This window comes from Lathyrus oleraceus, chromosome 6 (assembly GCF_024323335.1).
Source record: "Lathyrus oleraceus cultivar Zhongwan6 chromosome 6, CAAS_Psat_ZW6_1.0, whole genome shotgun sequence".
Classification (NCBI taxonomy): Eukaryota; Viridiplantae; Streptophyta; class Magnoliopsida; order Fabales; family Fabaceae; genus Lathyrus; species Lathyrus oleraceus.
This window is the reverse complement of record NC_066584.1, coordinates 262,380,559-262,402,230: the sequence shown is the minus strand read 5'-3', so window position 1 is coordinate 262,402,230 and position 21,672 is coordinate 262,380,559. Positions and strand designations below refer to the sequence as shown.

Sequence of the window (21,672 nt, the reverse complement as noted above, 5' to 3'; positions counted from 1 at the left end):
AAGAGCCTAGCCATTGCATTCTGACCATCTTTTCACCAAAATGAAACCAGTTTGGCAGCCACAACACAGCATAAGCACCTTGTTCTGAAAACTGCACTTTGGCCATTCTTCTAAAACCTGTCAAACTCCAAAGAACCAAGCCTGGCCATTGTTGTTTCATCATCCAAGCATCATTTTAGACTCATGGCAAGCTTCATTTTACTGCTGTAACAGCATCTTCATGGTCTGTTTTACCAAGCACACATCAATGGTGGAATCCGATTTGAGCATTTCCAAGCACTCTTGAGCCAAAGTTCTTCAACTATTCTTCATTTATAAGCTTAAGGTACAACTGTTTTGAGTCAAAGCTACCAAATAACAACCGAATCAACACTGTTCTTCCAACTTGGTAAAATTTCGACTCTCACCTTTTCCAAAATCATGATACACACTTTGTAGATCACCTTAGCCCCGCAATGGCAAGGTTAAGAGCAACATTCACCCCATTCCAGAGGTTTGTTTGTTGAGGTTGATATGACCCCTCGACTAAAACCTAACCCTTGTTTGAGCCACTTGCTTGTGTATAGTGTGTGCTATCTGTGTTTGTAGGATTGTTTGACTTGCTTCCTGTGCAAGTTAGGATTGTTTGACTTGCTTCCTGTGCAAGTTAGGATTGTTTGACTTGCTTCCTGTGCAAGTTAGGATTAGTTTAGACTTGTTTCCTGTGCAAGTTAGGTTTTGCTTGGCTTGCTTCCTGTGCAAGTTAAGTGTGTGTGGCTTGCTTCCTGTGTGAGCCATGCTTAGGATAGGTTGGCCCTTGTGCCATTTAGCTAGAAACCTTAACTTAGGGATGATTTGCATGATAACATCTAGGCTCGAGTCGTAGTCTCCCTAGTTGTGTCTCCCTCTGTTATCTGGTTAGGCTAGTCCTTTATCCCTGCGTAGGGGAACTACATCGCCCTGATCTTCATACCAGATGAAGTATGTAGGCAGGAGATTGAGCTGATCTCTCCGGGCGCCCTTTTTTTCTTTTTTGTGTGTGTTGTTTGATAGTTAGGCTGAGTCCCAGACTCCCTATCTGTCTGTTGTGTGTGTTTAGGTTCGGATGTCAATGTAAGTCCAGTGATTGGCATTTGGGCTCCATGTTTGCCTCTTTGCGTGTGTTTTAGGTACGGATGCTGACATAAGTCCAGTGATTGGCAGTCGGGCTCCACGTTTGCCTTTGCCTGTGTCTTGTTTGTCTGTGTGCGTGTCAGCCGAGCTACGAATGCTCTGATTCTTCTCTCGTCCGAGAAGATACGTATGCATTGGATGCGATGTCCTAGCGAGCATGTGTCGTTCCCCCAGTCCGAACTACTTCGACTCTGATGTCTATGCCTGATAGACTAAGTAGGCCCAGGATGCGACATCCTGCCGAGTTCAGTTTCAGTCAGTTTCTTGCGTTTCTTTCAGCCAGTGTGTGTGAGTATTTGAGCAGTGTTTAGCAACCAATTTTCCTTCCTTTTGTGCGTGGATCCCGTCGAGTACGACGGATGCGTAGGGGTGCTAATACCTTCCCTTCGCATAACCGACTCCCGAACCCATACTCTTTGGTCGCGAGACCACGTCTTTTCCAGGTTTACTCTGAGCGTTTCCTTTCCCTCTTTTGGGATAAATAACGCACGGTGGCGGCTCTGTTGTTCTTGTTTTCCCGCCGGTTTTTCGCGCGATGCGACAGGTATCCAGAGATCCGCCAGTTTTCCATGTTGGTAATAAGTGCATATTATATGATGAGGATAGAAAAGCCCGATCTATTCAGTATAAGAGTCTTAGTGAGAAGAAAGAGAATGCTCATAATCGTGGGAAACCTTATGTGAATCCAACTGGTAAGGGAAATCAGAAGGCTGGTCAGATGGCTGAAGGTGGAAAAGAGCGAAGTGAGGGAGGGGCTCATGCTTCCGTGAGACGTTTCAAATGCGAAGAGTTTGGACATTGTATTTCTGAGTGCAAAAGCACAACTAGGAATTACTTCAAGTGTTGGAATCCAGGTCACCGAGTTATTGAATGTAGGAATAATATTTTAACTTGCTATAATTATGGAGAGCATGGTCATATTAGTACTCAGCGTGAGAAACCCAAGAAGGCTCGGTCGGGAGGAAAAGTTTTTGCTTTGTTTGGAGCAAAGACTACTGCATCTGGTAACTATATTCGAGGTACATGCTTTATTAATAATATTCCTTGATTACTATTATTGATACGGGTGCGACGTATTCATTTTATCTGTTGAGTGTGTGAAAAGGTTGAATTTAGAAGTGTCTATTATGAATGGTAGTATGGCCAATGATACCCTAACTAATGGTTCAGTGACTATTTCGTTGGTTTATTTGAATTATCCTTTGACAATTTATGGTAGAGATTTTGGGATTTACTTAGTTTTTTTACATCTAAGTAAACTCAACGTTATTCTGAGAATGAATTGGTTGGAGTTCAACCATGTGCATATAAATTGTTTTGATAAATCAATGAAGTTTCTTGAATCCAAGGAGAGTATGAAGTCGAGTCTCATGACCGCGAGACAGGTAGGGATGTTCTTGAGAGAGTGCTCAAATGTTCATCGTGTTTGCATCCTTGAGAGGAGGAAGCGAGAGAAAGATTACAAATTTACGTGTTGTGTGTGAGTTTCTTGAAGTGTTCCCAGATGACATTAGTGATTTGTCACCGGAATGCGAAGTTGAGTTTGCTATACACTTAGTACCTGGTACTAGTCCTATTTCGATGGCGGCGTATACAATGTATACTTCAGAGTTGAATGATCTGAAGAAACAGTTAGAGGATCTACTCGAGAAGAAGTTTGTTCGACTGAGTGTTTCACCATGGGGAGCGCCAATGTTATTAGTTAAGAAGAAAGATGGTAGCATGAGGTTGTGTGTTAACTATCAACAGCTGAACAAGGTTACTATAAAGAATAATTATCCTCTAACGAGAATTGAATATTTGATGGGTTAGTTGGTTGGTGCTTGTATATTCAGTAAAATTGATTTGTGGTTGGGTTTCAAAATGAGATATGGTCACTATGTGTATTCTGTGATGAATTTTGGTGTGTATAATACGCTAGTTATGTTTATGGAGTATATGAATAGGATTTTCCATCCTTATCTAGATCAGTTTATAGTTATGTTCATCGACAATATTTTGATATATTCTAAGTTTGATGAAGAGCATACGGAGCATCTGAAAATTATGTTGCAGACCTTAAAAGAAAATATGTTATATGCGAAGTTATCTAAGTGCGAGTTCTAGTTGAAAGAAGCGATTTTCCTTGGTCATGTGATATCTAGTGGTGGTATCATAGTGGATCCATCAAAGATAGATGCAGTGTTGCAACGGGAAACTTTGAAGTATGTTACTAAGATCAGAAGTTTTCTTGGTTTGGCTGGTTATTACAGAGGGTTTATCAAAGGCTTTTCAAAATTAGCATTGCCTTTGACTTAGTTTACTCGAAAAGGTCAAGCTTATGTGTGGAGTGTTCAGTGTGAAAAGTTCAAGAACTCAAGAAGAAGTTGACATCAGCTCCAGATTTGATTTTGCCAAGTCCAAGTGAATCCTTTGTTATGTATTGTAAAGATGGGTCTAGATGGTGTGTTGATGCAGAATGGTCAAGTTATAGCTTATGCTTCTAGATAGTTGAAAGTTCATGAGAGGAATTATCATACGCATAATCTAGAGTTGGTATTCTTTGTGTTTGCGTTAGAAATTTGGAGGCGTTATCTGTTTGGTTCCAGATTTGAAGTGTTCAGTGAACATGAGATTTTTAAGTACTTGTTTGATCAGAAAGAGTTGAATATGAGGCAGGGGAGATGCCTCGAATTTCTAAAGGATTATGATTTTGGTTTGAGTTGCCATCCTAGTAAATCCAATGTCGTAGCTGATGCTTTGAGCAAAAAGTCGTTGCATATGCAATGCTTATGGTTCGAGAATTGAAGTTAATCAAGCAATTCAGAGATCTGAGTCTGTTATGTGAAATGACTTTTAACAGTGTCAAGTTGGGTATGTTGAATCTGACTGGTGGTGTTCTCAAAGAAATCGGAGAAGGTCAGAAATTAGATTTGGAGTTGATTGACTGACTAGTGTTAATCATCAAGGTAAAAGAGGTGATTTCAGAATATATGATAATGGTGTTATGCGTTTCCATGACAGAGTTTGTGTATCAAATGTGTCAGAACTTACGAAGAGTATTTTTTAAGAAGGTCACGGAAGTAGTTTGAGTATTCATCCTGGTGCTATTAAAATGTATCAAGACTTGAAGACAATGTTTTGGTGGATATGAATGAAGAAGGATATAACTGAGTTCGTTTATCCGTGTTTTACTTTCTAGAAGTCAAATATTGAACATCAGAAACTGTTGTGTTTGATGCAACCATTATATATTCCTGAATGGAAGTGGGATGGTATTTCCATGAATTTTGTGACGAGTTTGCATAAGACTTCTAAAAGATATGATTTAGTTTGGGTTATAGTGCATAGATTAACTAAAGCGACTCATTTCATCCTGATTAAGATAAGTTATTCATTGTAGAAGTTGGATGGGGTGTATATCTAAAAGGTTGTTAGTTTGCATGGTATTCCTTCGAGTATTGTTTCTGATAGAGATCAGAGATTCACATTGAGGTTCTGGGGGAGTTTGTAGGGAGCCATGTGTACTAAGTTGTAGTTGAGTTTGGCTTATCATCCACAGATGGACGGTCAGACATAAAGGACTATTGAGTCTTTGGAGGATTTGTTGAGAGCTTTTGTTTTGGAGCAGGGAGGTAACTGAGACAATTACTTAGCGTTGATTGAGTTCATTTACAACAATAGTTTCCATTCTGGTATTGGGATGGAACTGTTCAAAGCTTTGTATGATAGAAGGTGTGGGACACTTTTGTATTGGTATGATTTTGGTGAGGTTGTTGTGCTTAGAACTGAGATTGTTCAACAGACTATCGAGAAGATCAAGATGATCTAAGAGAATATGAAAGCTTCGCGGAGTATCCAGAAGAGTTATTATGATAAGAGAATGAAAACATTTGAGTTCTAAGAGTGAGATCATGTGATTTTGAGAGTTACTCCGATAATTGGTATGGTCGAGCTTTGCAATCTTGAAAGCTCATCAGATTATGAAGCGAGTAGGAGAAGTGGTTTACAGAGTTGCATTAACGTCATTTCTTTTGAATCTTCATAATGTATTTCATCTATCTCAGTTGAGGAAGTATATTCCTAATTCGTCTCATGTGATTCAGGTGTACGATGTGCAAGTTAGAGAGAACTTGATCGTTGAGGCATCCCCCTTGAGAATAGAGGATCGTGAAGTGAAGCACTTGAGAGGCAAGGAGATTGCGCTGGTGGAGGTGGTGAAAGGAGGACCTACTGGTGGAAGCATGATGTGGGAGTTGGAGGGTCAGATGAGAGACTCTTATCTGTAGTTGTTTAGTGTAGATGATTTTCAAGGGCGAAAATTCTATAACTGGGGGAGAGTTGTAACACCCCATTTTCTTTAAATTATTTATTTAATTAAATTTATGCTTTGATTATTTATTTAAATGAAATTTGTATGCATTGGATTATTTATTTTGTGTTTTGACATGTTTATGTTAGGCTGTGATTGGTAGAGAAGTGTTTAGTTCTTTAATTAAATAATTAAATAATATTAAAATTTAATAGAAAATAGATGTTTGTGTGTGTGTGTAAGGGGGGGGGGATAGAAACTATGAGGAAAAAAATGTGTGCCTAATTGAGTGTTTAAATACTGTATTAACATGTATGATTTAATTTCGTGTGTTTAGGATCGATTAGGTGCGAAATTGGAGCTTTGGTGGGGCTCCAATGGTGGAAATCATGTTTTCCAGGTTCTGTCAGAGCGACCTCACTCACCAAGGATGAGCTTCGCTTAGAGATATCGCTCTCAAAGAGCTACTGTATTCGCTTAGTGAGCGTGACATAGTGAGTGTTCTGGTTTTCTGTGAGTCGCGCTTAGCGAGCGATTCATTGCCCGGTGACATCTCGATCAGTGAGCAATTTCTCGCTTAGAGAAACATGCATAGTGTATAATTTTTGGGTTCTATGATATGTGCCCATGAAGGGAACAGATCTCCTAGAGAGGGCTCGCCCAGCGGTCTATAAGTCTCCTAACAAGGGTGACAGTGCAAAATTGAATCATTTCGAGTTAATTTGTGTGACAATGTGATGTTTTGGAAATTAATGGATGATGTCATGTACTATTTGGGATTATGTGAAGTGATATGATTAATTTCATAAGTATGAGTGGTGAATTATGATTCTGTTTATGAGTTGTGGTGGTGCGAATACAATTATGTGTTATGAATGTAATTGTGTGTGTTATATTGTGATACGTAGTTCGGAGTGATAACTAATGTTGATGCATTTAAATGCATGATTGTTTACAATCATACGTGGGGTTGTAATCATTGTTGTGTTGTTGTCGTTGCGTTATTATATGGCATACATCATATGTTGTCATTATTGTGAAAGAGGAAGTCACGAGTTCAGATGTTGGAACTAGTGACTTGTCTCAAGCTCAGATGAGGAGGCTTGGAGCTCAGATGAGTGGGCTTGGGGTTTAGATGTTGGGACCCGATTCATACGAAGAACCTTTGTTGAGTTGGTACCACAAGCATGAGTTGAGTCTTTGTTGCATTGCATTAAATAAAGGATGTGCAAATGAGTTTTTTCTGGTGTTGTTGAGTAATTATTGTATTGATTTATGTAATTGAAATGCATGAAACTTTATATTTTTCCTTCAGGCTACCCTTGCATTCTTTTGCACCATTATATATTTTGAGTGTTGATCAATCACCATTTTCACTATATTTTTGTTCCTTATCCGACAAGAAACCAAGGATTTTGAGACACTATTTACGCATTATGGTACCTTTAAAGTTAATTTTCATTCCCGTAATTTATTTAAGCAATTTTATTAATTGTCAGTTTTATTTTATATTTTCGTGATTTTACGCGTAGGATGTCTGTGTTTTTGTCCAACAGGTCTAGGTGGAAGAACCGAGGAACTCGGAGCGAGACAGTGCGGAATTCCGGCAAGCAAAGGAATGGAAAAATCCCGATACATGAGGCCTGACACGGGCCGTGTCAGGAAGAAGGAGAATGAAGCAAAAAACAGTAGCCTGACACGGTCGGCCGTGTCAGTTGACACGGCCCGTGTCAGGCCTTATCCTATACCGTGTCAAGCCCCCATGGGCGTGTCAAGTGAAGCAGTGAGCTGACACGACCACCCGTATCAGCTGACACAGACCGTGTCAGCCCAAGCCCAAAATTTTCCATTTTCATCGGGCTTTTAATTATCGGGCTTGCAAAGAGATTTTTGGACATGTCCACCTATTGCTTGGAATTTTCACTGTATAAGAGAACCTTCTACCAAAGAAAAGATCATCTTGGAACACGGCAAAATACAGTATTGTGAAGCAATCAAGTATTACAGAGAACAAAGACTTTGGAGAGCTGAAGGTTTTCATGAGCGGGAGCGATTGAAGATCAAAGTCATCCAATTACTTATAATGTGTAATTTTTATCTTGCAATTGTTTTAAACAATATGAGTAGCTAAACCCCCAAATGCTAGGGGGTGTCCCTGATTTAGAATTGTAACGAATTTGAGTTTACATTTGCATTTATAATATTGTTTTTACGGTAACCTTTTGATTGTTTATTGCTTTTTCTTTCGGACCAATCGAGATTGATTTGTGGTTATCAATTAGGCTGGACCGCCATTGATAAGGTTTTCGTGAGGTTATTCAACAGTAGATATCACCTAGGAATAGGGATACCCTGTATGAACCAGAGTATTCTTGATATTATAAAGCTTAACTTCACCTTAATTGCTTATGGACATAGAAATTAGGGTAGATTGATTAAAGGTTTTCTCACCAATGACTTGGGAGAAAATACCCTTGAGAACTGGTAGTAATTGATATTTGTTGATGCAATAGTAACTCAGAGTTGTTACAGGAATAAATCATACACCTCCCCTGACATTGTTCCTTTTTCCCTGTAAACCTTTATCTTCATCCTTATTTGCTTTTACATTTATTCTTATATTTTTACACTTAAAAACCAAATTAATACTTTTTGTTTAATTGAATGATAATTTAAACTCGATATTGACTTGCAGTCCTTGAGATCGACATTCAGGGAATTTCCCCATTATTACTATAAAAGGAAAAATAATACACTTGTTATTTTCCCGATCAAGTTTTTGGCGTCGTTGCCGGGGACTGCGAAAATATAGAGTTTAGTTTTCTATTCAATTAAAATTTTGTTGCTCTGCAATAAAATTGATTTTCTGTCATTTATATAATTTAATTCACTAATCTGTGTATGCGAGGAGAGCCCTCGACAGAATTTCTTTTTGACGCAGAAATCAAGAGAACCCTTCATCGGAGACGTAGAAACGCTAGATTGGATTCCAAAGAAGAAGTTCCCTCTGATCACTCAGATTCAGAAAAAGAAACTATGGCGGAAATTCCTCCAGTTCCACCGTTTCCACCTCTGGAAAGACTCCTAGGTGACTATGGAGGTGCAAATGCGCCGGATGGTAGATTAACCATTGTCAACCAACCGGTGAATGTGACGAACTTTCAACTGCATCCTAGCAAAATCAATCAACTTGAGAGAAAATATTTCACCGGAAAGGTTAATGAAGATTCCAACAAGCACCTGCAGAGATTCCTGACCATGAGTACTACTTTGAAAATTGATGGTCATACTGATGAAGCAAAGAAGTTAAGAATGTTCCCGTTCACTTTATCTGAAGAGGCGAAAGAGTGGTTCTACTCTCTTCCAGCTGGCAGTATCACATCATGGGAAGAGATGGAAACAACTTTCTTAAATGAGTATTTTCCCACATCAGTATTTCTGAGAAAATGGTATGAAATCTTGAACTTCGAACAGAAAGATGGTGAGTCTTTGGGAGATACCTACAAAATATTCAAAAGGGTCCTGGTTGCGTGCCCAACTCATAATATGGATCAGACTGAACAAATGCAGATGTTTATGAATGGGCTAAAAATAAAAACAAAATAGTTAATTAATACAGCAGTCGGTGGCTCAACAAATTTCTCAACAGCCATCGGTATTAAAAGGATCATTGAAGCGATAACCGCAAATGAGCATCTGGAATTATATGATAGGTGTACAAGCAAACCTGAAGGAGTCATTGACCTAAAAGTAGAAGCAAATAAAATCCGTTTGGAAGATACAATCGTTGCTGAAGTTGAGAAGAAATTGAAATCGATGAATATAGGTACTCAACAGGTAGCTCAAATTCAACCTGCTCAGACTATCACTTGTGAAATCTGTAATGGACCTCACCACACTGTGTACTTCTTTGCAACTCCTCAACAAATTGAAAAGATAAAATTCTTAAAGCAGAATAACCCTTACTCTAAAACTTACAATCCAGGTTGGAAGAATCATCCAAACTTCTCTTGGAAAGATCAAGAAGGGAATGTTCCACAACAGAGTCAAGGTCAATATCAGACTCAATATCAACAACAGCAAGCTCCAAGGAAAGCATACTGGGAGTTCGCCATTGAAAACATGGCAGCTCAAAATAGGCAATTTAAAGAAGAGACAAGAAACAATCAGAAAAACACCACCGCCTCTCTAAAGAATCTTGAAGTTTAGCTGGGGCAGATAGCACAACAACTAGCAAGTTCTTGAACACCGGGTTCCTTACCAAGTGAAACAGTTCAAAATCTGAGAGTCAAGAGAACATTAGTACTGTCACGACGAAAAAGAAAAAGGTTGCTAAAAAGAAAAAAAATTATATCACTGGGCGAGCCGACTGAAGAGGAAATTACAAAGGAGACTAAATCGGCGATTAAGTTGCCCTACCCTCAGAGAGTGACAAAGAAGGAACCAAGCGAGTCAGACTTGGAGGAATTCATGACAATGTTCAAAAAGGTTGAGGGTCATATGTATTTTTTTAAAGCACTCAAAAGAATGACCATGTACAAGAAATTCATGGAAGAGGTAATGGGTGAAAAGAAACCAACAGCAGAACAACAGGTAGCCTGGAAGGAAAAGTATAGTGCAAACTCACTGGGGCAGAAAATTCCTAATAAACAAAAGGATCCGGGAACGGTAACAGTACCATGCACAATTAAAGAAAGAACCTTTAAAAAGGTACTAATAGATTCGGGAGCTAGTGTGAGTCTGATGCCATTATCAATCTATCACAGGTTGGGTATTAAAAATGTAAGTGATATAAATACCAATCTAAAGTTTGCGGATCACTCAAGAAAGGATTCATATGGTATAGCAGAAGACGTACTGGTAACAATAGAGGACTTGATTTTTCCTGTTGATTTTGTAATCCTAGACATACCTGAAGATGATGAGGCACCCATCATTCTGGGTCGACCTTTCATGCAGACAAGTCGATGCAATCTCGACATGGACCAGAGCACGTTAACCTTGAAAGCTCATGACAAAGAGATAACATTGAGTTCTATTGAAGACCAGGAGTTAGAGGAAGATATAGAATCTCACTATCAAGTAGGCTTAATCAGGACGGAGGCGAGAAGACAAAGTAACATGCCAACATCAGAAAAAGATGCAAGAAGGTCCTCTCGACTCTTATCACTACCATTAGCCACCCTGAATGGAAAGACCCACATCTCCATTCCAAAAACCAAGAGAAAGAGAAAAAAAAACGAAAACATGGTAAGGAGATGAAGGTTAAAAAGGACTTGTGGCATAACAGAATTCATACGGATGAAAGAGACAACTTCCTAGTTTTGGACAAGAGGTGCAATAAGGTTTGGAGGCTAAAGTACCCCCCATAACAAGGGGAATGAACCGTTGAGCCAAGCAACGTTAAACGAAGCGCTTTGTGGGAGGCAACCCACGCGCTACTAGTTCTAATTATTGTTTGTGTTTGTTTGTTATTTTAGGTTTGCATAATGCCTTGCATAAAAAGGCAGAGGTACTCACATGGAAAAGGTTGAAAATTTTGAATTTCGTGTGGGCATGTTGCACTTTCCTCCTCATCCCCTTCAGTAGGGCATTATGAGTCACCCTCCTTTTATCCTATTCTAAAACATTGAGGTCAATGTTTAGTTCAAGTGTGGGGCAGGTTTTCCTATGATTTTTACATTTATTTTTGTTTTGTTTTATGTTTTATTTGATTAGTTCCCAATTTTTTCCGTTCATATTTGGTTTATTTTTACTGTCGGGTATCATTTGTTGCATGTATTTCAGGTTCTTAGTATTATAGTGGGATGAGGTAATGATCAATAGTGGTAGTGGATGAAATGATCACTCCACTTACTCTTGCTTATTGTGAAGGATCTTCCCAGAAAGTCGATACTGCTGAAGAAAAGATCGGACGTAATTTCTAAAGCTCAACTAGCGTAGGTTCCTTGTGCATTCCAAGTTGAGTAAGAAGCCGCACCATATTCGAAGTACTGTGGATATTGTCAAGCTTTACCTAACATGGTGAGTGTATAAAAGGCCAAACACATTTGTCATCATGAGTGATATTCAGGTATGTCTTTATCACTCTGACTTTGCGTAGGTTCTCTGGGAGTTTCACTTCATGTATACACACACTGAGGTACGTTATTTGATTATAGCTCTGAGACTTTCTAGCCATCCCGTTAATGTTATCCTTGTTTATCCCCATTTGAGCCTGTATCCAATGTTTGTTTAACCCCGTAAATGTACCCCGCGACCAAAACACTTCCTTACCCTGTTCGGAGTCAAGTTGATATTATTAAAACTGTGTTGAAATTCTAGGTTTGGGGTAAAACCCCATAAGTTTCAAAAGCCAAGGTTAGTGCGGAGAAAAGAAGAAGAGAGAACCATCGACAAAATAAACTCGAGGGTCCAAAAGAAGCACTGGCCAAAGAAGGGCACTCAGTTGAAAAACAAGAATAACAAAGAAAACACTAGCTATAAAAAAATATAATAGAGAAAAAGAAAGAAAACGAACAAACACAGTGAAAATAATAGTAACATTGACTCTGAACCAAAAACCACTTGTTTACCGTTTTGTTTGGAATATCCACACCATAACCCAAACCCTGCTACAACCCGAAAGATCTCAAAAAGTGTGTGTTATGTGTAGTTGATATGAAAGGAGAAACTATTCAAACTTATGAGTTGATATTGCATATTCTGAATTGGGAGTGAAAACACTTAAACCCCGAGAGACTTGGTGAGAGTGTGATGTAAGCTGACAGGTGAAGCGGTACCTCGATGAGGAAGTGCAACAGAAAACTAATTAGGAAAAGCAGGAACTATACAACGGGGAGTGAAGGCGTTGGCGAAAGATCTCAGCAGTATCATGGTAAGAATACAAATTTTGGGAAGTGACACTTTGTCATATAGGACATTACTTGAGGACAAGCAATGAGCTAAGTTTGGGGTTGTGATCAGTCACCATTTTCACTATATTTTTGTTGCTTATCCGACAAGAAACCAAGGATTTTGAGACACTGTGTATGCATTATGGTACCTCTAAAGTTAATTTTCATTCCAGTAATTTATTTAATCAATTTTATTAATTGTCAGTTTTATTTTATATTTTCATGATTTTACGCGTAGGATGTCTGTGTTTTTGTCCAACAGGTCCAGGTGGAAGAACCGAGGAACTCAGAGCGAGACAGTGTGGAATTCCGGCAAGCAAAGGAATGGAAAATTCCCGATATAGGAGGCATGACACGGCCACCCATGTCACCTGACACGGCCACCCGTGCCAGGCAGAAGGAGAATGAAGCAAAAAATAGTAGCCTGACACGGCCCATCTCATGCCTTATCTCATACCGTGTCAAGCCCCCATGGGCGTGTCAAGTGAAGCAGTGAGCTGACATGGCCACCCGTGTCAGCTGACACGTGCCGTGTCAGCCCAAGCCCAAAATTTTCCCTTTTCATCAGGCTTTTGATTATCGGGCTTGCAGAGAGATTTTTGGACATGTCCACCTATTGCTTGGAATTTTCACTATATAAGAGAACCTGCTACCAAATAAAAGATCATCTTGGAACACGACAAAATATAGTATTGTGAAGCAATTGAGTATTACAGAGAACAAGGAGTTTGGAGAGCTGAAGGTTTTCATGAGCGGAAGCGATTGAAAATCAAAGTCATCCAATTACTTGTAATGTGTAATTTTTATCTTGCATTTGTTTTAAACAATATGAGTAGATAAACCCCCCAATGCTAGGGGGTGTCCCTAATTTAGAATTGTAACGAATTTGAGTTTACATTTGCATTTATAAGATTGTTTTTACGGTAACCTTTTGATGTGTTTATTGCTTTCTCTTTCTGACCAATCAGGATTGATTTGTGGTTATCAATTAGGCTGGACCGCCACTGATAAGGTTTTCATAAGGTTACTCTACAGTAGATATCACCTAGGACTACGGATACCATGTATGAACCAGAGTATTCTTGATATTATAAAGCTTAATTTCACCTTAATTGCCTATGGACATAGAAATTAGGGTAAATTGATTAAAGGTTTTCTCACCAAGGACTTGGGAGAAAATACCCTTGAGAACTGGTAGTAATTGATATTTGTTGATGCAATAGTAACTCAGAGCTGTTACAGGGATAAATCATACACCTTCCCTGGCATTGTTCCTTTTTCCTTATAAACCTTTATTTTCATCCTTATTTGCTTTTACCTTTATTCTTATATTTTTACACCTAAAAACCAAATTAATACTTTTTGTTTAATTGAATGATAATTTAAACTTGATATTGACTTGCAGCCCTTGAGATCAACATTCGGGGAATTTCCCCATTATTACTATAAAAGGCAAAATAGTACACTTGTTATTTTCCCGATCAAGTGTATTCTGACCTTTTATTTTGTTTCGGTGTTCTCTGCTCCTTCTTGGGGTACAAACAAGCAAGTAGATGACTAGCTGCTTTAGAAGTGAAGGATGGCGTTGAGGTTATTCTATGTTTCCATTTTTATGCGTTTTTAGATTATCGTTGCTCTTATCTGTAACACTGGACGAGTGAATGTAATTTTTTTTTATTCTGAGTTATTATTTTGAGGTTAGATGTTATAACTCCTGGTTTTGAGTTTCTTTGATGTTGAAGGCATATTTATCTAATTGAGTTTAATTTTAAATAAAAATTATATTTGAACTTATTTGAGTGAGTAGTTGTTTTTAATGATTAATTCTGCTGCGATAAGCCTAAGTAAAGGCCGGAATGTGATGACAGGTGTTTTGAATTAAATGTTTTATTTTAATGAGTGTTATAGAGCATATTGTTTGTGGAGATTGTGTGACATCCTATGTGAAATAGTTGTTTATAATTGTTTTATTCCTTATAATATCCAGTGGGGCTTTTAGGGTGTTACCTAGTGGTATCATTGCAGATCGGTCCATCTGGACAGGTTTTTGTAATGTTATTTGTTTCCTAGTATGCGACATGTGTACGAACATTTTCGAATCATGTTCCTCTAATAGTTGTTTACTGGTGTGCAGAAATATGGTTGGAGGAAGAAACAAACAAGCTATTATTGATGCTTTGGAGGCGATGGATCAGGCATTGCAGGGTCAGCAGAATCAGGCTGGTGATGAATTCTACGAATTGGGGAAGTTTAGAAGGAACAACTCGCTGACCTTCAAGGGCATATATGATCCAGAAGGTGGTCATACATGGCTCAGAGAGATTAATAAGATTTTCCGAGTGATGGCTTGCACTAAAGACCAGAAAGTGTTATTTGGTACTCATATGCTGTCGGAGGACACCAGAGATAGGTGGGACAACGCGCGTCATAGAATGGAAGGTGAAGGTACTGAGGTTTCTTGGGCTTTGTTCAAAACTAATTTTCTAGAGAAGTATTTTCCAGAGGACGTGCGTAGTAAGAAAGAGACCGAGTTCCTTTGCCTGAAATAAGGGAATTCGACAATTGCTGAGTATGCTGCTAAGTTCGAAGAGCTGGTGACATTTTGTCTAAAATATAATAGAGCGGCAGCTGAAGGGTCACTATCAAGTTTGAAAGTGGCCATTACCAAATTTGGAAACAAGTTTGCATGCACCAAATTCGGGACCAGGCCAGCATGCACCAACTTAGCTTGAACCAACTGCATTGTGATTTTATGTCACACTTTTGTTATAGTTTATGTCATACTTTTTTTATTAGTGTCTGTGTAAATTTTTTAAATTAGTGTTTGTGAACACGAACAATTGTAACATTATGGTTTTATGGATGCATTTTATGGTTTTATGGTTTCAATGCCAACATGGTTCATTGTAACCAGATTTTTATTCTTGTCATGTTAATGCAATCAACTTTGTTTACTTCAATATTATTCTCATAATAAATATCAACTTTGTGTCATATTTGGTCTGATAAATGGCCTAACATAATATAGGGAGAATTTACTCTATGCTACCAAACATAACATGCCTGATAAATAACATAATTGGTCCCTTTATTTACTTTAATGTATCAATTTAGTTCCTTCTCTATCAAACTGAATATTTCGAGTCCCTAAATTAATAGAATTTGTTTCAAATGATTAGTGCACTATAATTTTACTAAACACAGAACATGACACATATTATGCTATGATAGTATTACCAAAAGTTTCACCGAATATAGCAGAGTAGAGCATTAATTCAAATTGTATGGATTTCAATCAAATTTCATTAAACCAACAAAGATATTATATAAACTATCAAAAAACAATTGAACAAGTACGAGTATTACCTATATTTCAACCAACATATTTGATCAACTAACTCTATTTGTAATACATTGTTAAAAACAATACATTCAACCCTAAACTAAAAATGCCAAACACCATTGACATTTTCAAATTTCTTATTATGTGGAAAGTCTCATTCTTCAACTTGAAAGTTTTCCTCTTTTACCTTTCAATCTTCAAATCCCTTCCATAAAAAATTTCATCACATAACCACTTGAAAAAATTACATCCCTTTTCCATTTGATTTTTGTAACTTTTACAACCCCGGAACTTTTTACCAACATTCACATTGTTCATATATGTAATTGTATGAAGAAAACATACTCCTCTTTGAAAAAGCACTCCCTCATCTTCGTTCTTCCGAGCACAAATCCAAATGTCCCACAACTTTGGTTGTTAAAAGAGCTGCTGGAATACTTTGATATTTGAACAAAAAAATTGAAGAAGAATGTTTATGAAGATGAAAATTAAATAATACAAATGTTGAAGAAGTTGAATATGTGATATGTATTTGAGCGCTTCCATAGGATTTGAAGATATAACCAAATTATATGACTCCAACAAAGTAGCAAATAAAAGGAGATTCTCAAACTAGAAAATATGATATAGAAAAGAAATGGAAGAAATAACCACACTCCATAAATGAATGAAAAGATCAACGTAGAATCACCATAAGAGTAAGAGGCTCTTGATGAGATTCAAGTTTGGTTCAAAGAAGAACCCTAGAGAGCATTTATCTAAACTCACATAAAAGTGTCTTTTTTTTATATTTCCAAAAAAGACCAAATATTACACTAATAAAATAAATATGTAGTCTAAGATAAAAAAAAAACATGGTTATACCCCCAATTTTCCCTACCCTTTTATACAATTCATATAGCTTATGACTTTGAATTCATTTGCATACATATGACATCATATGGTCCAAGTTTGGTTAGTATATATTCGATTCTCACTTATTCATCTGATCAAAGTGGGATCTCAATATTACTTATGGCACAAGCTACTTAGGTTTTATGTATGCTTATTAGGGAAAAAAGGAAGAACATGCTACAGTTGACTTTTGGTCAAACAAAGTCAACTATGGAGGTTGGTTTTTTTTGCTTACCTAATCATTACAACTTCTTTATTCAAGCTAGTTTATGGTAGATCTTTATAAATTTTGAAAAGGAAAGAGGAATTGGAGACATTCAAGGAAAGGGACTTTTGGTCAACAAAATCAACCATGTAAGGTTGACTTTTTGGCCAAGTCATGTTAACTTGTTCATTGGCATTTGACTACTACTGTGTACATTGGTTGATTCATATGAAGAACTACATGTTGTCATTATCCAAATAAAATTCATATCAAAATGGGGGAAAATACTTATCATTTGCTTAGAAGGCAAGTCATCATACAGAGTCAAAACTCCAATATCCAAATACAAAGGGTAGCTTACAAAAAATGGAAAATACATTGAAACTTACACATTTTAGTCACACTTGACTTTCTGGTCAATTGTTGACTTTTGGTCAAACAGTTGACCAACATTGACTTTGACTCCTAAAACTACCATACAAAATTTCCAAATTCTCCTTAATCCTATTCGATTTTCCTCAACTTACTCCACTCCAAGCCACTTCCGTTTCGACTCTGCCTTGCTTCAAGTATGTTGATAAACTTGGCCTCATGATGTTTCAAAGCATTCCTTGATACATATAATTCATAATTTAACAACATGGAGTTAGTTCCAATCATTCATACTTGGATTCAAATATGCCCACATTCAATGCAACTTGTCCACATCAACACACATACAAAATTAACTCACATTGCCATTTGAAGGTCGACAAGACATTCATATCAAACAATTCAAATACTACACAAGTGCATCTCAATTCAGCATCAGCAAAGTTCATGACACAATGAACATTCACATCAACCTAAACACATACATATCAAGACCTTATGCATATTTAAAGTTTAAGATTAACTTGCATACAAGCATCAAATACCAAGCCAAATATCATATAAACTCAGCATTATGCACATTCAACTAAAAATTTAACCATTTCAAAGAAACCATTACAAGTTCAAACATACCAATTTCATTCAAATAATTTATCATACAGCCAGATGTGATGCTACTCGAATCCAAACCAAAACATATCATTTATAAAAGTTTACAGCTTGTCCTAAAGTTCAAAGTTCAATCCATATTCAAGTTATATTCACAATCATTCCAAATTCACATTTCATGAATCTCAAGTTTCAATGCAGACAACATAAATTCATTCCAAGCATAGCTCAAGTTCAACTGACAAATGCAAGTTAGATTCAAAATGAATTGCATTTCAGCATAAACTTGCATCAAACAACATTAATTAGTCACAAAGTTCAATGTTAAATTAATGCCAAATGAAGTTACCCTAATATCATAGCTATATGATAACTAACCTAACATAATTCACCAATAACCAATAGGATTTCATCTTTCACTCCTAACAACAATCTCCTAACACACTAACCAACTATCTTAACTTCCTTAAAAACTTAACAATTCAAACTAACATAACTTCTAACCCAAACTAACTCACACTAGCACTGTTAAAACCTAACTATAACACTAACTATTTTTCTTCCATTTTAACTAACTTCACATCCAAACTAACAGCTACCCTAACTGCTAACTAAACCTTGCCTTAAGCTACCCGAGTTGGTTGCATTTTCCCCTCTAATTAATTCTCTAAACTTTTATATTTAAACAACTACACATTCATTCTCTCTAGGATGACCCACACTCCACCCTCATTCTCTGAATTCACTCTCTTCTCACTCTCACAAACTCCATTAGAGCTCATTTGACATACTCCTTAGAGCTTCACATTGAAGCTCTGGAAGAGTAATGCTATAAACTCAGTAATATCAATCTGAATTCCTAATCCAGCTATCAATTTCCTATAAGCTCAATCCTAATTCATAATCACAGAAGGAAACAAGAAGGGAATAAGAATAAGCAATTGTAAGAAACTAGGGTTCGAAGTGTTTACCTGATTGAGCATCATATGGTCTTCTTATTTTCATCTTCATCTTCAAACGCTCTAACAACTTCCAGAGCCATCCTCCGCTCTGTAGGTAGGCCACACCATATAATTTCCCTTCGTCTTGCATTTTCTTATTTCCATGGCGTAATCACCAGTTCCTGGTTACAATACATGTCTCTTACATTTTTGCATTATAAATTCCATGGTTTAGGCAAACCCCTCTTAGGTTAATCACCAAATTTTGGTTAAAATACCCATCTCTTGCATGTTTGCCTTATAAATCCCTGGTTTAGGCAAACCCCCGTTGGGTTAATCATCAATTCCTGGTTAAAATACTCATCTCTTACATTGTTTGCCTTATAAATCCCCTGGTTTAGAAAAACCCCATTTGGTAATCACCAATATTTGGTTAATATACCTATCTTTGGGTTATTCACTATTTTATGGTTAAAACACTCATACTCTTGCATATTTTCTTTATAAATCCCCTGGTTTAGGCAAACCCCCTCTTTGTAGGCCTTTATCCCCGAGTCTAGGCAAATCGCTAAAACACTGCATTGGTTTAAACACCCTCTGACACCACTTTTATTCTTGCTTTTGGTTATGACACCACTTTTATTCCTGCTCTTGATTATGACACCGCTTTTTATTTAAGTTCTGGGTTATGGCATCACTTCTATTTCAGTTCTTGGTTATGGCACCACTTTTACTTCTTGTCCTTGGTGTTGACACCACTTTTATTTCTTGTCCTTGGTTCAGATACCAACTTTTCCATTCTTTGTCCAAAAAACAATTTCTTTTCATAAGAGAACTATTATAATTCATTCCTTAGCAGTCAGACTAAAAGCTTAGAGCATCTGGACTAGGATCAAATCAGCTAATGTCAAAACAGTTATAGGATGTGATTGTAGCATCATTCCCTAAAATCAACCAACAAATATGTAGTTTTCTACCACGAACTATGAAGCTTTGATTTTCTCTGAGAATACATAGGCACATGTTTCGAAATCTTGGCATGCACATTAATTAAAAAATTATTTCCCCCCTTAATTAAAACCAGTCGCAAATAACCTTTAGATAATAACACTCATATGTGCAAAGAACAATCAAAATGGTTCTCGTTGAGTATAAGGGATGTGAGGGATGCTAATACATTTCCCTTGCATGACCGACTTACTTACCCTTTTTATCTTCTCTTTTGATTTTATTGATATTTTCCCTTTCTTTTAGAATAAATAAAATTCAGTGGCGACTCTGTTGTATTTCGAGCGTGCGATACGCTCGGGTATTGTTTGCAGCACGACAAGATGCACACAACTAAAGACATGGTGCCTAAAATACCAAATTCTTAGGCACACACAAACCAAACTTAACTTTTAATTTAAAGTATTATTATTACATCCAAAAATAAATTTTTGTCTTAAACTAATTCTATGACAAAGATATTAGAATGATGTGGATCAATCTTATCATAGGACTTAAAGACAAGAAAATTAATAACTTGTTGATCTAATTGTCACACTAACTTTCTAGTCTTTCCTCTTGTTAATGGTCCTTTCACTCCTAACTTTTGAATATCCTTAGCCTTTATGTTAAGTAGGTCATCATCAATAGGAAACCCTTTAAACTTGAGAATGTGAATGAAATTACATGAAGGAGTGATAGAATGTTGATATAACTTGTTTATTGAGTCAAAAATCAAGTTTTGTCTTGCTGTCATGACACATCACCCCAAGTTTGTCGAAAATCAAACAGCGTCAGTGTGGTGAATAAGAAACGTTCTGTTGAAGAGTGTCAACGACGCCAGTGTGGTGAATAAGAAACGTTATGTGCGGTACACGAGCTTGTGGAAGTAAAAAGAGCTTTCACTTGAGAATGTATCAAGTGTGAGTAGTGTGGGTAATAGTCTCATTGGTTAGAAATGTGGAGACTTGAACATTTATAAGTGAGAGAATTCACTCACCTATCACCTTAAGGTTTTAGGTGAATATATGGTGTGTCTCTCACAAAGGTGTTGCTCTAGAAAAAAAAGTCTCACAACATTCAATGCTCCCTAGTGAAATATATTCCTCCAACAAAATTAACGTTTTTTATCAAGATTTAATAAAAAGGATAAAATTGACTAGCATAATTGTTTGTAAGGGACTTATCTCTAATGTCTATTAGATAATGGACTAAAATAAAATTTAAAAGGCACTATGTCGGTATGACACACTAATTAAACATAAAAATTATAATATGGTAGTACCTTTACACTTTGTCTGTTTTAAAAGAGAGTAGAAGAAAAGAAAGTTATAGAATGGAAAGTGCAAGTCTCAATAAAAAACTTGTGATATAATGTAAAACTGACAGAAAATATTAATTTAGATGTGGAGGCCACAAAAATACTTTTCTCACACAAGTGGAGAGAAAGTTCACCGATAAACTCACTTTTTCATTATTCTATTTTTGTCATTGCACATAAATAAAATACTTGTATGCGTTTTGTTTTATTTTATTTTATTATTAATCAAATAAATAGTCATCCACGTAAAAATACAAATAAAAAGTGTTCACTAATTCAATTAACTTACATGGAATGTTTACTTTTGTTTGTTTGAAAATAGTGTTAACTAGCTACTTATAAATGTTACATACATATATAAATATATTAAAATAAAAAACTAATATATATGTCATTGAATTCAAATATATCTTCCCTTCTTCGCACTTTCTTTTTACTTTCACGCCTAACAAACAATAAACAATCACTACACTTTCTATTATTTTTTACTCACTTTCATTCCTTCAATATTCTTTCTTCACTTTCTTCTATCATCCAAACAAAGTATTAGAGACTTGACTTTTTTCATTCACTAGAATATTCATTTTTTAATCATTCATTTTTTTTCAATAGATATTTTTTTCATTCATTCATTCATAATTTTCAGCACTTTATCAAGTCT

At 36.6% G+C, this 21,672-nt stretch overlaps 1 protein-coding gene across 1 annotated transcript; it reads left to right on the top strand.

Annotated features, from left to right (window-relative positions):
- Positions 1-14,477: 14,477 nt before the first annotated feature.
- LOC127095059 (uncharacterized) lies at positions 14,478-14,888 on the top strand. The gene has a single exon (XM_051033804.1). The coding sequence runs from the start codon at positions 14,478-14,480 to the stop codon at positions 14,886-14,888; it is 411 nt and encodes a 136-aa protein (XP_050889761.1).
- Positions 14,889-21,672: the final 6,784 nt, after the last annotated feature.